We start from the raw sequence: 13,219 nt of genomic DNA, 5'->3' as shown, positions 1-13,219 counted from the left end.
GATGGCTTAAATACTTTGGTTTTTAGAACAATTTTTTTTTAGTTTGTATATTACAAGGTGGTTAATCACATGCCAAAAAATCATTTATATGCTTTCGGTTAATTAGAATGGTTGGGGTTACTTAAACATTTTTAGATGTCTGCCATTTTACTTAGTAACCATGGCAACTAATAAATTTATTTTGCATTATTTAAAATCCTGTTATATAGTTGTTTCTCAGTATGTATTTAGATTTTTGTTGAAAAGATTTTTTTTGAGGGGTCTTAAACCTTAATACTCTACACTAATAACCATTTTTCTCTTATTGATCGTCGTTATTACGTTATTGTTTTTTCATTATTTTTGATAATGATTGTTTACAGACATTTATAGAGTAAATTTAAATATACTTAAAAAATATTAAATACGTAAAGGGTTATCCATAAAGTACGTACGAGTCTACAACACTCAAACACCCTTTCCTTGTTGCCATGCGCACTTTTAAGTCCCTCATCAAAAAATACATACGCTTTTAAAATATTCCACCCATCCTTTCCTCCTTTAATGGATTGTACAAGTTTAATTTAGAAAAAGAGTATAAAGAAATATTTTTTAAATTAGAGCGTGCTTACTTTTAAACTTAATTATACAGCCCCTCCCCTATTACTTTATTGAATGCTTTTTGCAGATCCCTCCTCTTCCTAATTCTTCTTAGATACTTTATACGACCGCAAAGCTCATGGTTTAGGCACCAGATCCCAATTTTGAAGACATGTCTTCAAGTATATATATATATATATATATAATATATATATATATATATATATATATATATATATATATATATATATCACAAATATTAATTTTCATAGTTAATTTACAAGCAAATCTCTAAGTTTGTTGGACGAGAGGTTAATGCGAGCGACTCCACATCGAAGACCCCGTAATCGAATCACAGTTGTTATTTACTTTTTAAGGTGGTCGTCTGGTAAAAAAATCAAAAATACAATTTGGGGAAAGTTTATTTTATTTTTCAACATAAAGAAGTTATATTTGTATGACAAACAAAAAAAAAAAAAAATTACGTTATTTAATGCTGAATCAGCAAAAAAATGGTTAAAACATCACTTTCTTAAAACAAAGAGTTCTAGCTATCTGTACATCCGTTTTGCATGAAGTTTGGTTTTTTATGCAGGATATATATAAAATTAGTATGTGAACCAGTAAAAATTTATAATTATGTTTAGATCCATAATGGCAGCTTTAGGTATTTAGGGAAATTAAAAAAGGGATAAAGTTCAACAAAAACCTTTTAAATTAATACCTAAAATGCTCAAAGAATTACTTAGATTCTGGTTCACATACTAACTTATACACAGATAAACAAACCCTGAAAATTTCATTCAAAAATAATTTATAGAAGCTGAGATATTTGCGTTTTAAGTCTGAAATATCACAAACGGAGAAAACCAACAAAATAAAATAATTAAAATGATCCTTTAGAATAACTATATTCTCCTTCCTGGTGTTTTTCTTTATCAATAAATCCTTTCCTTATAGCTCTTAACTTTTTTCTTTTGTTCTTTTTAGCATCTGTTGATTTTTTTTGTATATTTTTGTTTTTTTTACTATCAAATACTAAAGCACGGTCAATAAAATAATTTCTTGGTGTTAAAAGATTTTTCAAAACATTAGCTAGAGCTAAATATCCATCATTAAAACTTACTACTGATGAAAACGTCCACATTTCTAGTGCATCTTTTGAAACAAATGTATTTTTTGGGCATTTCCGCCAGAGAATCTGATTAAATTCTTCGTTAGCATTTTGGCTTGTGCCTTGTAATAGTTAATCAAGTTTTGTCAGCTGTTATAATTGAAGTTCCGTATATTTTAAAGCTCTGTTTACACTATATAAAAGCTTTAGGTTTCTCCTTTCTCAAAAAGGTTATGTTACAAGTTTGGTTATTAGTTTTGACCCAAAACAACCAAAAATGATTGTTGTTAAGGGCGTTGCTAAGGGAAAAGGCTAGTACATGTCTTTACAGGAATTAAATTTTTGAAAAATTTAGTTTTAAAGTATGTTTAAACTGGACTATTAACAAAAATTTGATTTTTTAAATATTTTTTACCAGACGACCACCTTAAAGAAAATTGATATAATGAAGAATCAAATAAAAATAACCTTACTTAGGGTGATGAATCACCTGATGAAGAATCAAATAAAAATAATCTTACTCAGGGGGGACTTTTTTTCAGGCATCCTTCTTTATTTAGCCCGTAAGAAACGAGCCTTAGGCAAGATCAGTAATATTGAAAACAATCAGTAATATTGTAAACGATTAGACGTTTATACTATTATTTTTTGAAAAAGTTGTTATTTATTCAAAAACATTTAGTTATTAATAAGTATTTGTTAATTGGAATAAATTAGAAAAACAAACGTTACAAAAAATTTTGTTTTAATCAGTGCGTACGTACTTTTATATTTAATGCCCCCTCCCTCCCTCATATGCTTTTGTACGCTACTTTTTCCCATTAATCCATTTTTCTCGTTGCTTTTTTTTTTGTCATTCCATTTGATTTGGGTTGGAAATAATTACAAAAGTATCATAACAAGGTTTGTAAAAAATTTCCAACAGAATAATTTAAAAAAAACGCAGTAAAAAATATTAACAAACAAGTATAAATTAAAAATATTTTTATTCATTCAAACGACTTATCACGCATGTGTTTTAATGTTTAAAAAAAAACTAAAAAAAAAAACGTCATATTATCAATATTACGCATAACAACATTAAGCATAAAAAAAAAATCCAAGCCTTAGTTAAAAAAAAATTGATAAGATAAAAAAGTTAAAAAAGTAATGATACTAAAATAATCAACTTATTAAATATGTATTGCGTACCTATGCTAGTAAAACTCACCTATACTTGTACTTATGTAACTTGTTTAATACTAAATGATCACCTATGTTGATAAAATTGTAAATAGCTTGCTAAAAATGGTGAAATACGATTAAGAATTTTGACCAAACTTAATATCTTTTTACTAATAACTCGCGCAGTGTTTCAATTTCTGAATCATGTTTTCCTTTTCTATCACATTCTCTGAGTTTTAATTGAAGCTGACTGGTATCCAAATTTAATCGTTTTCTAGCATCTATTACTGAATACAGTAAAGGAAGCAGATATGGATTAGAATCATCATAGTTTAGTAATGACAAACACTCTTCACCCAAATCATTCACTGCTTTAAAGTCTTTTAAATTCTTGTTTGTTTCGATTGCTCCACAGATTGTTGGTATAATCTCTTCCTTATTTGCGTCAAGTTTTTTCTGCAACTGAAATGCTAAAAAATATTCTGTTCTACTTCTTGAATATTCTTCACACTTTAACAACTCGGTTGCTTTTTTTATATGTGGAATACAAAAAAAATGTTGAAAAGCATTCGATTTCATTACATCCCCTTGATGCGCAACAAACGTCAAATATTTCTTTAAAAATCGAGACCTTTCAACAGCTTCATTTTCAGTTGGTCTAAACACTGTCTTTTTTGGAAAGTCAATAGTTTGCACAGCGTTTGGACACTCTTTTTTAAGTCTGTCATGAAGATCTGAAAAATTTGAGAAACTCCGTTCAATTTTAATTTGATCAGCATCAAATCCTGTATCTTTCATGATCATGATCACATATACCTTGAAAAAAAAAATGCATGTCAAATAAAAAAATGTTAAAATAACAAATTTACTTCCAACAAGATAAATGAAAATTTGTTGAGCATGAAGGGAAAGATACAGAAAAATGATGCAACTCTTCTGAATGACAAGTCAAGTAAGAATTGATGGAATTAGAGATAATAGCTCATGTAAGCAGCAACCATGATAGTTGCTGTAAGAGAAAGGGATGTAATCTTACAACAATGACACAATGAGTCAAGCTTGGCAGATAAAGCAGGTTCAATTAATTTTACAAGTTTTTGGACATCATTAGAACTTTGGGCATCATTAGAAAAACCAGCCTTAAAATGATAACAGTATTCGATACAGGGACATATAAGAGATTTGTAGAGGAAGAAATTGAAATCAGATAAAGGTTTATAGCGAACACGTTAAAGAGATGAAACTTCAGCAGATGCTAACTTTGCAATGAATTGGTTATATAGCATCCATTAGAGGTCAGTAGTAAACGAAAATTCAAGAAAATGTAAAGCAGAGGACTCACTGAGATGGTTACTATTAATCATTATATAAATACATACAGAAGCCAAAGAAAAGGAGAGTCTAGCAGGATTGTTGGTTAGAGATAAATTCGGGACACAAGATCAAATAATAAACAAAGAAACATTTATGGACGAGTATTGAGTAAGATTGATTGTTATATTGGATATCATCAAAAGGAATTAATTAAGAATATATTTTAGTTTACCCTCTTTATTTGTTTGTTTTGACTACCTGGAGTAGTGTATGCAATTATTGGCAGAATAACAAAAGACATCAGCTTAAGGAGCAGATAGACTAAAGGCATTAGCCCAAGAAAAAAAAGAATGATAAAGAAAATAAAAGAAAGGTGATTAAATAAAGAGGTACTTCACCCAATCATAGATATAACTTAATACCCTAAACAATCAACTAAGTAGTTGCATCAGTCTTGCTAAATAACCGAAAGACGTAACCAAAGACTCCCTATGTGGCCACAACAATGGAAACTCAAAAGCACTACCAGGGACACCATTACATGGCGCCATTAATACTCTGAAATAGGAGAGAGTGGTTATTTTATCAAAATTAAATGTACACAATTTGCTTATGTCTAATGAAATATTTACAAACTATGTCCAATGAAGTAGAAAATTCTTCCTCAGAATCTAAAACATGAGATGAAACATAATTATTAATTTGATTAGAGACTTTATTTAAATGAAAAGATGGGAAAAGGCTTATAGACAGAAGTAAATCATCAGTTTTAAGAACTTTATCAGAAGAAAATAGCAATTTAAGTTCATTATCTTGTATATCTGTGAATGGAAAGGCACTTTTAATACAGTTTATGCAATTCTAAAACCAGCAACTTTATTGTAGTAAACTGTATTTAGTATCATTAAGCCTGCTACATTTTGTATAAATCCAAATTAAACAAATATTACATTGAGATGAGCGGCAACTTTAGCTAATTAATTTTTTAAACAAATGACTGTTTGAAGCCATAGTGGAACTGCAATATTAGAGAGAATGTAAGAAACAATAAGTAGGAAGTAAATAGCTATGTTATTATTAATTGTTAAAATAAAATAATGCGTATGAATAGATTATTGGGAACAACCAATTACAACATCGAAAAAAACTAACAACTATAATAATTAATAATAATAATGGTAGTTAACAATAATGCAATAGCCAAACATACAATCAGTAAACTATAACAAAAACAAAAATATTGAAGAAAATTATAAAATCTACTAAATATGTAAATTACTAAATAAGTAAAAAATTACTAATAAAAAGTAAAAAAAAGTGTATTATCTAAAATATGATAAAAAATACAACAATAAAAAAAAAAAAACTATAAAAGTTATCTTCTTTTTGACTCTTCTTATCTGCTTATTAATTTATCAACTTATCTCCAACTTATCTCTTTTTTTATCTATTTTTATTATTATTACTTTTTTTTCATTTTCTTGTTCTTTTTTTGTAAATTAAAATCTATGCTTGAATTTTCTTTTATTTGTTTCTTAAAATGTTAATTTTGAGTGCTTATTTGTAAAAAGTTTCTTTTTTTATATGTTTTTTTTATTCTTCTTCTTTTCTTTTGATATTTTTGAATTCTTTATTTGAAACAATTGGTAATTAAATCAGTTTTTAATTTTCTTTTTTACCTTTTTTTTCAATGGTTAAAAAAACACGACAGTCATCTCAAGGAGAAGTTTATATAATATTTATATTCATATAATATTTAGGGGATTTGTTTCCTATTGTTCGTCAATTAGAAACAGAGCACTTGGTCAAATTTGTAAATTTAAATAATGCTGATACGATGAAACTATTAAAGCTTTTTTATTATTACATATTTATTCAAACTTTAGTAGAGGAGAGTTGCAGAAATTAGAGCACCTAAAGAATATTTTTTGACAGATGGTTTTGCTATGAAACTATTTTAAAGATGATTTAATTGTGAAAACATGATAATGATGATAAATAAAAACAGACAACCTTACTATGACATGAATTTTCATGAAATTTGAGATCGTCAATAAGAAATAATACAGGAGCAAAAATAGAACCTTGTAGTACCCTTAAAGCTACTTGAAATAAAGAAAAGTGTGGGCCTTCAAGAATAACTTAATACTATTTTAAATGTTAGACTTACTCTAGGTAATGATATTGATGAAGACTAACCAAAAGTCTCTAGAATCTAACATCTGATAGAAGATAGAAGATTTAGTAAACTGAGAATAACAGAGCTTAACATCAGACAGGACCTTTTTACATTGGCTTTTTGAAATAACAAAAGTAAACTTGTTCTTAAGAGAGATTTTCTTGTAAAAAAGATGAAAAATATGATTAATGTTTGATAAAGAAACTTCTCAAGATGGTGAAAAAAGTAGAGTAGAATGAGGCTTGACTTAACATTGAAGAGTAGGAATGAAAGCTTCCAAACTTTTAGTACAGAAGGAATGAAAGCTTCCGAGATGCGCTTTATGCATACATACCATGGATATAAACATATGTTTGCTATTTATTTAGATCTTGGCATACAATATCCTTTCATATTTACATAAACTTTAGTATTTATATTGTGTTGTCTTTGCTGAATAAGAAAATGATCAGATGATCATGATGATGATGATAATGATGATGATGATGATCATCATCATCATCATCATCATATTGACCATAATCTTTATATATGCATATATGTCAGCTCTTGTTTTAAAGCATTAAGTGTAGAGCAATTTACGTATGCCTTAAGCAATTTTTAAGTAAGCAGTAAGCGATTTCGGTTAAGCGACATTTTATTATTTTTTAACTTTTAAATTATACTATAAGCGGTAAGATAAAAGAAATTTAAAAAAAGTCACATTAACTTTTGAATTAAGTTTATGTAAAAATATTTGTTACGAAAATTTGAATGACAATTATGTTTGATATAAGCGCTATTTAAATAATAAATTTAAATAATAAATTTTTATTATTTTTGAGTTTTTAAAGAAATTCAAAAATTAAAAGCTTATTTTTATTTTGTTTTTATTTACTGTAATGATTGATTTTTCAAGCTTGAAGCAAAGATCATAAAAAGATAATTTAATTCTGATAAAAAATATGTCATTTAATTTAAAACTAATTTAATAAAAATATATAATTTTATTCTGATAAAAAAATATATAATTTCATTTAGATTTACAAAATATATAATTTAATTTTGATTTAAAATAATATATTTAAGTTTATTAAAATTAAAGTTAATGCTTGGGTTTAACTGTCAAATCTATTTAAAAATATTACTAAATACTTTTTAGTTTTTAAATTTTATTTGTTCTTAAAAAAAAAATCAGCTTAGTTTATAGCTTAGTTTATAGTTCATAGCAATTATTTTTTCGATTTTTCTTCCTAAACATTTTTTTTTTACTCAAAATTAAATTTTAAATAAAGGGCTGCATCAAAAGTTTGCACTAAACATAAGTTAAACTTTTTTTTTATAACGCAAGTTAAATCGCAGTGATTATTTTTTAAAAAACCATATATTCAGCAATGTAATTTTAATAATACAATAATAAACTAATAAACTTTAAATAAATAAAGAAAATAAATTAACATAATTTTTTTATTTGTTACTTGGTAATTTTTTTTAAATAAAAAATCATTTGTAGTTGCAAAGCCACAATTAGAAATTTAAGAAATAATCATTTTAAAAACTCTGAAATTTAACATAATTTAATTCATTTATGCAAATGTCGAGAAAAGATTGAGAAGTTGAAAAGAAAGAGAAAAGTTGTTAAATAGGTCTGGTGAACTTTGCAAGATATAAGACTAAAACAGAAAAGTTTCTTCGAAGACCACAAACATAAGTGAATTATAGATTTAGAGAACTTGGTGATGACTATGGTTTTTTGTGTTTTATAGTTTTCAGTACTTTAGTCATTTTTAATTTTGTTAGAGAACTTGACTCAAAGGCATAGATAGTGCTTAGTGCACTATTTGATAATCCAAGCAATTACCTTATTACTACGGAAAAACCCTAAGCTGTAACAAAAGGCTCAAAATGTGGCCTCAACAATGCACACCAAAAGTACAAACGGGGACACCATGCACAATATGGCACTGTTAGTATTCTGATATTTTACAACTATTGATGGAGTCAATAGTTGTAAAATATCAGAATACTAACAGAATAGCCTCCCTGAGAGCTAACACAGAGTTACTATAGTACCAGCAGGCCTCAGAACAATAAAACTGAGTTTTAGAGCTGTACCCTCATAAGGAAATAATAGAATGAGTTGCCTAGTCATAAAAACAGAGATAAAAGCAAAACGAATAAATTGAATTAAAAAAATCCAACATTCAACATTATAAACTAGAAACAATGTATTATAAATACATTTAAAACAGCCTAATAATTGAAGGGGTGTGAGGTTGGTCAACAGATAGAATCTGTTTCAAGTTTTTGCCTAGTAGGCCTTCTACAAGACAGTAGCCGGATGCATTTAATGTCTGCCCAAGATTCGTACTTTTATCAAGACACTATCTCTAGCTTTTACTCAACCAAGAGCCCCAAGGCAGGTGTTTTAAGTTGTAGTTGGCCTCCTAGCCTTTGTCTAAAAAAGCATTTCCTACAAGGCAGTTGAAAAAAAGTTAAATATTGTATTAAACTATCATTACTAGAAATAGAACCAAGTATCTTATTTAACTATGAAAGAGTTCAACTAATTGTTTCTTTAATTATGTGAAAAAAGGTTAAAAATACTCACTCACTATATATAAATTTAACAAGTTTATAGGTTTATCTTTACTTAACTAAATTTCTTTATAATTACTTAATTTTTTCCTAAATAATATTTGTCTCTTACTCTCTTGTTTACCCATGCAGCAACCTTGTTTCAGATTTGTGTTTTAGAGAACAACAACTAAAGTAGACTGTAGTGGTCTTTGGGAATGTGATTAAAATTTTATTTTTCATATTAGTTTACTTAACTTTTGTTTAAACACAAAATAAAATAAAGTAAATGTTAAATGTTGAATATTTTCAAAATGCTTGAGTACATGATACAGGGGTGTACACTCGTGGTACCAGGGGACCAAATTTTGCGACTAAAAATATTCCTTTACTGCAATAAAGTCGCCCTAAAGGGCAACTATTAATTCTTTTCTGTAGTTCCAGCTTTATTTTTCTAATTCAAGAAATCTATAAAAAGAAAAGTATCTAAAATAATATTTAAAAAAATAAATAAAAATAAATTAAAAAATACTACGTAATTAAAAAATACTACGTAATTAAAAAATACTACGTAATTAAAAAATACTATGTAATTAAAAAATACTACGTAATTAAAAAATACTACGTAATTAAAAAATAAGAAGTTTTATCATTTAAACAAAAATCTTTTTTTTTTTGTTACAAATTTTATTTAAGAATGTAGGTAAAGTAATAAAACTAAATTTTTCAAAAAAAAAACCAACTGAGAGGCTTGTTAAGAAGCGCTGCAGCATTTTACATACGCATTCAGTAGTTTTACGTTAAGCAGACTCTTTTTTATTTATGTTAAGCAGAACCTTTTTTATCTTTTAATATGATTTATGTAACATTTATTCAGAAAATATTAGTTAGTAAAAAAAAAGCATTTAACTGCAACTGAAAAATTTTAAAGAAACTAACTGTTTTATAAAAAAAATTAATTTTAAAATTAAATATAATTTTAAAAATTTAAATTTAGTTTAGAAGAAATGTAAAATAGTAAAATATTGACTCTAAAATTTAGTTTCAAATAAATGTAAAATAGTTTCACAATTTTTATTCAAGTCTTTTTTTTTGTAGTCTACTAATTCATTACATAAAACTTAAGTCTTTCCATCATAGATTATTATAGATTATAATATGCAAAAGCAAGTTAAAAACTTTTCTCTTATAAAAAGGGAGAAGTGATTTAGTTTAAGAGAGTTCTTTTCACAAATTTAAATTTATTTGTTATATTAATTCAGTATTGTGTAATGTTTTTTTAATGTAAATTATTATAAAATCTATTTAATAATTGTTTATAATTTTTAGTAAAAATACTACATTAAATATCTAAATACTAAAATAAATAAAATGTGATGAACAAACTAAAGATTATGTTAAGTATAAGATTGTTTTAAAAAATAAATAAGAAGAAATCTTTTTCAAATACTGAATTTAGATTCTAACAAAAACTTTTGTTATATTAGTTTAGATAACTTTTAACGCAGTTTAAAATTGAATTTAACTATGTGGTACTTTAAAATACTTTACAATATCAATAGTTTTCAGGCTCCTGCAACAAATAAAATCTTAATGATTACAACACATTAAAATTTTAAAGTATTTGTAAATTGTTTTTTGTATATTTGTCAATACTTTATGTTGTAAAAAAAGGGCGCCTATTTTTTTAAAAATAAGTGCTCAATTCAAAAGAAAAAAGTAATGGTGTATATATATTGGCAAGTGCTTTATCTAAAAGTAGAAAAGTGAATGTTATCAATAGTTTAAAATACTACTTTTATTTACAGATATTATTTCTATTTTACACTTAACCCTTAATTTTTTTTTAATTATTTATTTTATCTAGTTGTTTATCTAGCTAAAGAAAAATGACTAGAATATGCAAGAATGAATGTGAAAATTTTCATAAAAAATAGTAAACGGCGACCAACATTAACAAATTGGTAACTTTCAGTTGTCCTTCTGGAGACCAACCATAACTCCAAATGTACAACCCTGTCATACAGAGTATCACAGGACATGACAGTGGCATGTTAACACTTTTGACAAAACTTAAAATTTAATCTGGTTTTTTGTTTAAAAAACAATGCAAATTTTCTTCAAAATTACTTAGTTTAGTTTCCCAACTCCAAAAAAAAAATTTATTTTATAAAACTTTTAAAATTAGTTTATTTTAAAACTTTTAAAATTAATTTATTTTAAAACTTTTAAAATTAATTTATTTTACAAATTTTTAATTAATTAATTTAAAAATACAGTGTGGTGCAGACTACCCTCACCAAAAATTTAAGATCTCGTATATAAATAAATGATCATTACTAAATTATTCAACTGCTTTGCATCTACCTTGATTTAAACTTAATTTGTAATACAGTCTGGTTTCATTTCATTAATTGATTTAAAAACTTCAGAAAAATGTTGGTGAAAAATATAAACTCATTTCAAATTTGTTCAACAAAAATTGATGATGTCATCGTGATGCTATCTTAATTGAAACTTATGATTACTTTGTTTGCTGCAAAAAGTTGAAACCTCAAATATTTGATGTAGCATACTTTCCCAATATTTTCTGAGATTAGCAAGAGATATCTTCTTCCAAACATATACAATTGCTTTTTTCAATTCATCGACATTTGAATATTGTTTCCCTTATGCATAAACACATCTTACTAAGATGTTTTTGATGAGATTTAAATAGGGTGAGAGCCCTGGCCATTTTAATAATTTAGTTTTCTTGCTGGGGAACCATGGAATATTTGATTTTGCCCTATGAATTGGAGCATTATACCTCTAGAAAATAACCTATTTGTTTCCAAATTATGGTGAAAGATCCTTCAAATGATCATTCAACAAGTTTCCATATCCTTCAGCATTTAATTTAATAATAATAAAGGCAATTGTAATTTTTTCCAAAAGAACCAAATGCATCCTAAATCATTACTCCTCTGCCTCCCATAGCTCTTTTTGAAAATATTTTTTCAGGTCATGTCAGTAATAATTGTCAAAGCCAACTCGACTAGCAAGAATTTTCTTTCATTGGATCACACAATTTTCTGCCATTTTCCAAGTCATGTGGTCCTTAGCCTACTGAAGACAAATACTTTTCTGTGCATTAGTAACTGCTGAATATGTGCATTTTTTTGTGTATCTGAGAATGCCTGATTTGTTAATTGCACAATTCATCATTCATCTTAAGCATTTCAATCCCAAATCAGTAGCAATATATCTTATAGAGACTGTGTTTTGCGCATGCACAATTTGTCACAGTTGTCAAGCTGTAAGCATCAGTCTTATACTGCTTTGATGTTTTGTGCAATAATTTGTTGGATTATTAATCCTTAGAAGCAATTGTCCTGTTCGATAAATGCAATGACCTGTAGGATTCATTTTTGCCTTTTTCTCTATCAGAGAGTGTAATTTCTCTTGGTATTCCTTTAAATGTATTTGATTGAATAAATTTCACTTTAAAATGGAATTCACTGCTATTTATTTTATAGCTTTTGGTGTAATTTAGATGAGGTTATAATTATGGTTTTAAATAATTTTATAATTTGAGTTAACTAAAGTATAAATAGATTAAATTCAAAAGTATTTTTTTTAAAATTAAAAAAATGATCTACAAATAGAATTTCATGAAGATCCTTTGAAAGCTGCATTTAAAGCTTCTATACATGTGAGGCTATAAATCTGAACTGCACTGTATATTCAATATCAAATTAAGAACAACTTTTACATACGCTGTTTATAAATTTACATTGTAGTAACTTCATATAAAATGAAAACCATCCAAATTTACTGACTAATTTACTGTAAGCAGTACTCCAACATATTGAATAGGAGATATTGAATACGCATGAAAAATATAGTTTTTATATAGTTGTGACTATTAGCTAGTGACTGAGCTAACATTACAACAGAGGTTCAAAAAGAACACAAACATACATATAGTAACTTAAATAAATAAAAAATATAAAGCTCCACTTTGTAAAAATAACCTTTTACTACCAAATTAATACACATACCCATTTATTATTGACTTTTGTAGTTCTAAGAAACTCAAAATTAATTTTCACATCTTCCTTAGCAATTGATGATATGCTAGGTAATCGCTGCACAATACTACTTTCACTTTCATTTTCTATAACAAAAAATTACAACTACATCAAATTTATTTTGCTTAATTATCAATGACTGTACTGACAAAACTTAAAGTATTCTGATAAATTTCAAAAACTATTTGCAGTTTTCAAGATTATTGAACCTTTTTTTTTATTTATTTTTTTTTGAGAAAA

The 13,219-nt window shown here is 26.4% G+C and overlaps 1 protein-coding gene across 1 annotated transcript in view; it reads right to left on the bottom strand.

Moving 5' to 3' along the window:
• Positions 1-2,586: 2,586 nt before the first annotated feature.
• LOC105848502 (uncharacterized) overlaps positions 2,587-13,219 on the bottom strand; it is a 12,856-nt gene continuing 2,223 nt past the window's right edge. Inside the window, exons 2-3 of the mRNA XM_065820083.1 lie at positions 12,950-13,065; positions 2,587-3,673 (exon numbers count right to left, since the gene is read on the bottom strand). Of these exons, the coding sequence (XP_065676155.1) occupies positions 3,014-3,673; positions 12,950-13,065 (776 nt within the window). The 3' untranslated portion in view covers positions 2,587-3,013. The remainder of the gene's footprint in view (positions 3,674-12,949; positions 13,066-13,219) is intronic.

The sequence above is a fragment of the Hydra vulgaris genome, chromosome 15 (assembly GCF_038396675.1).
Source record: "Hydra vulgaris chromosome 15, alternate assembly HydraT2T_AEP".
Taxonomy (NCBI): Eukaryota; Metazoa; Cnidaria; class Hydrozoa; order Anthoathecata; family Hydridae; genus Hydra; species Hydra vulgaris.
Note: the sequence above shows the minus strand (reverse complement) of the source record. Positions and strands in the feature narration are given on the sequence as shown.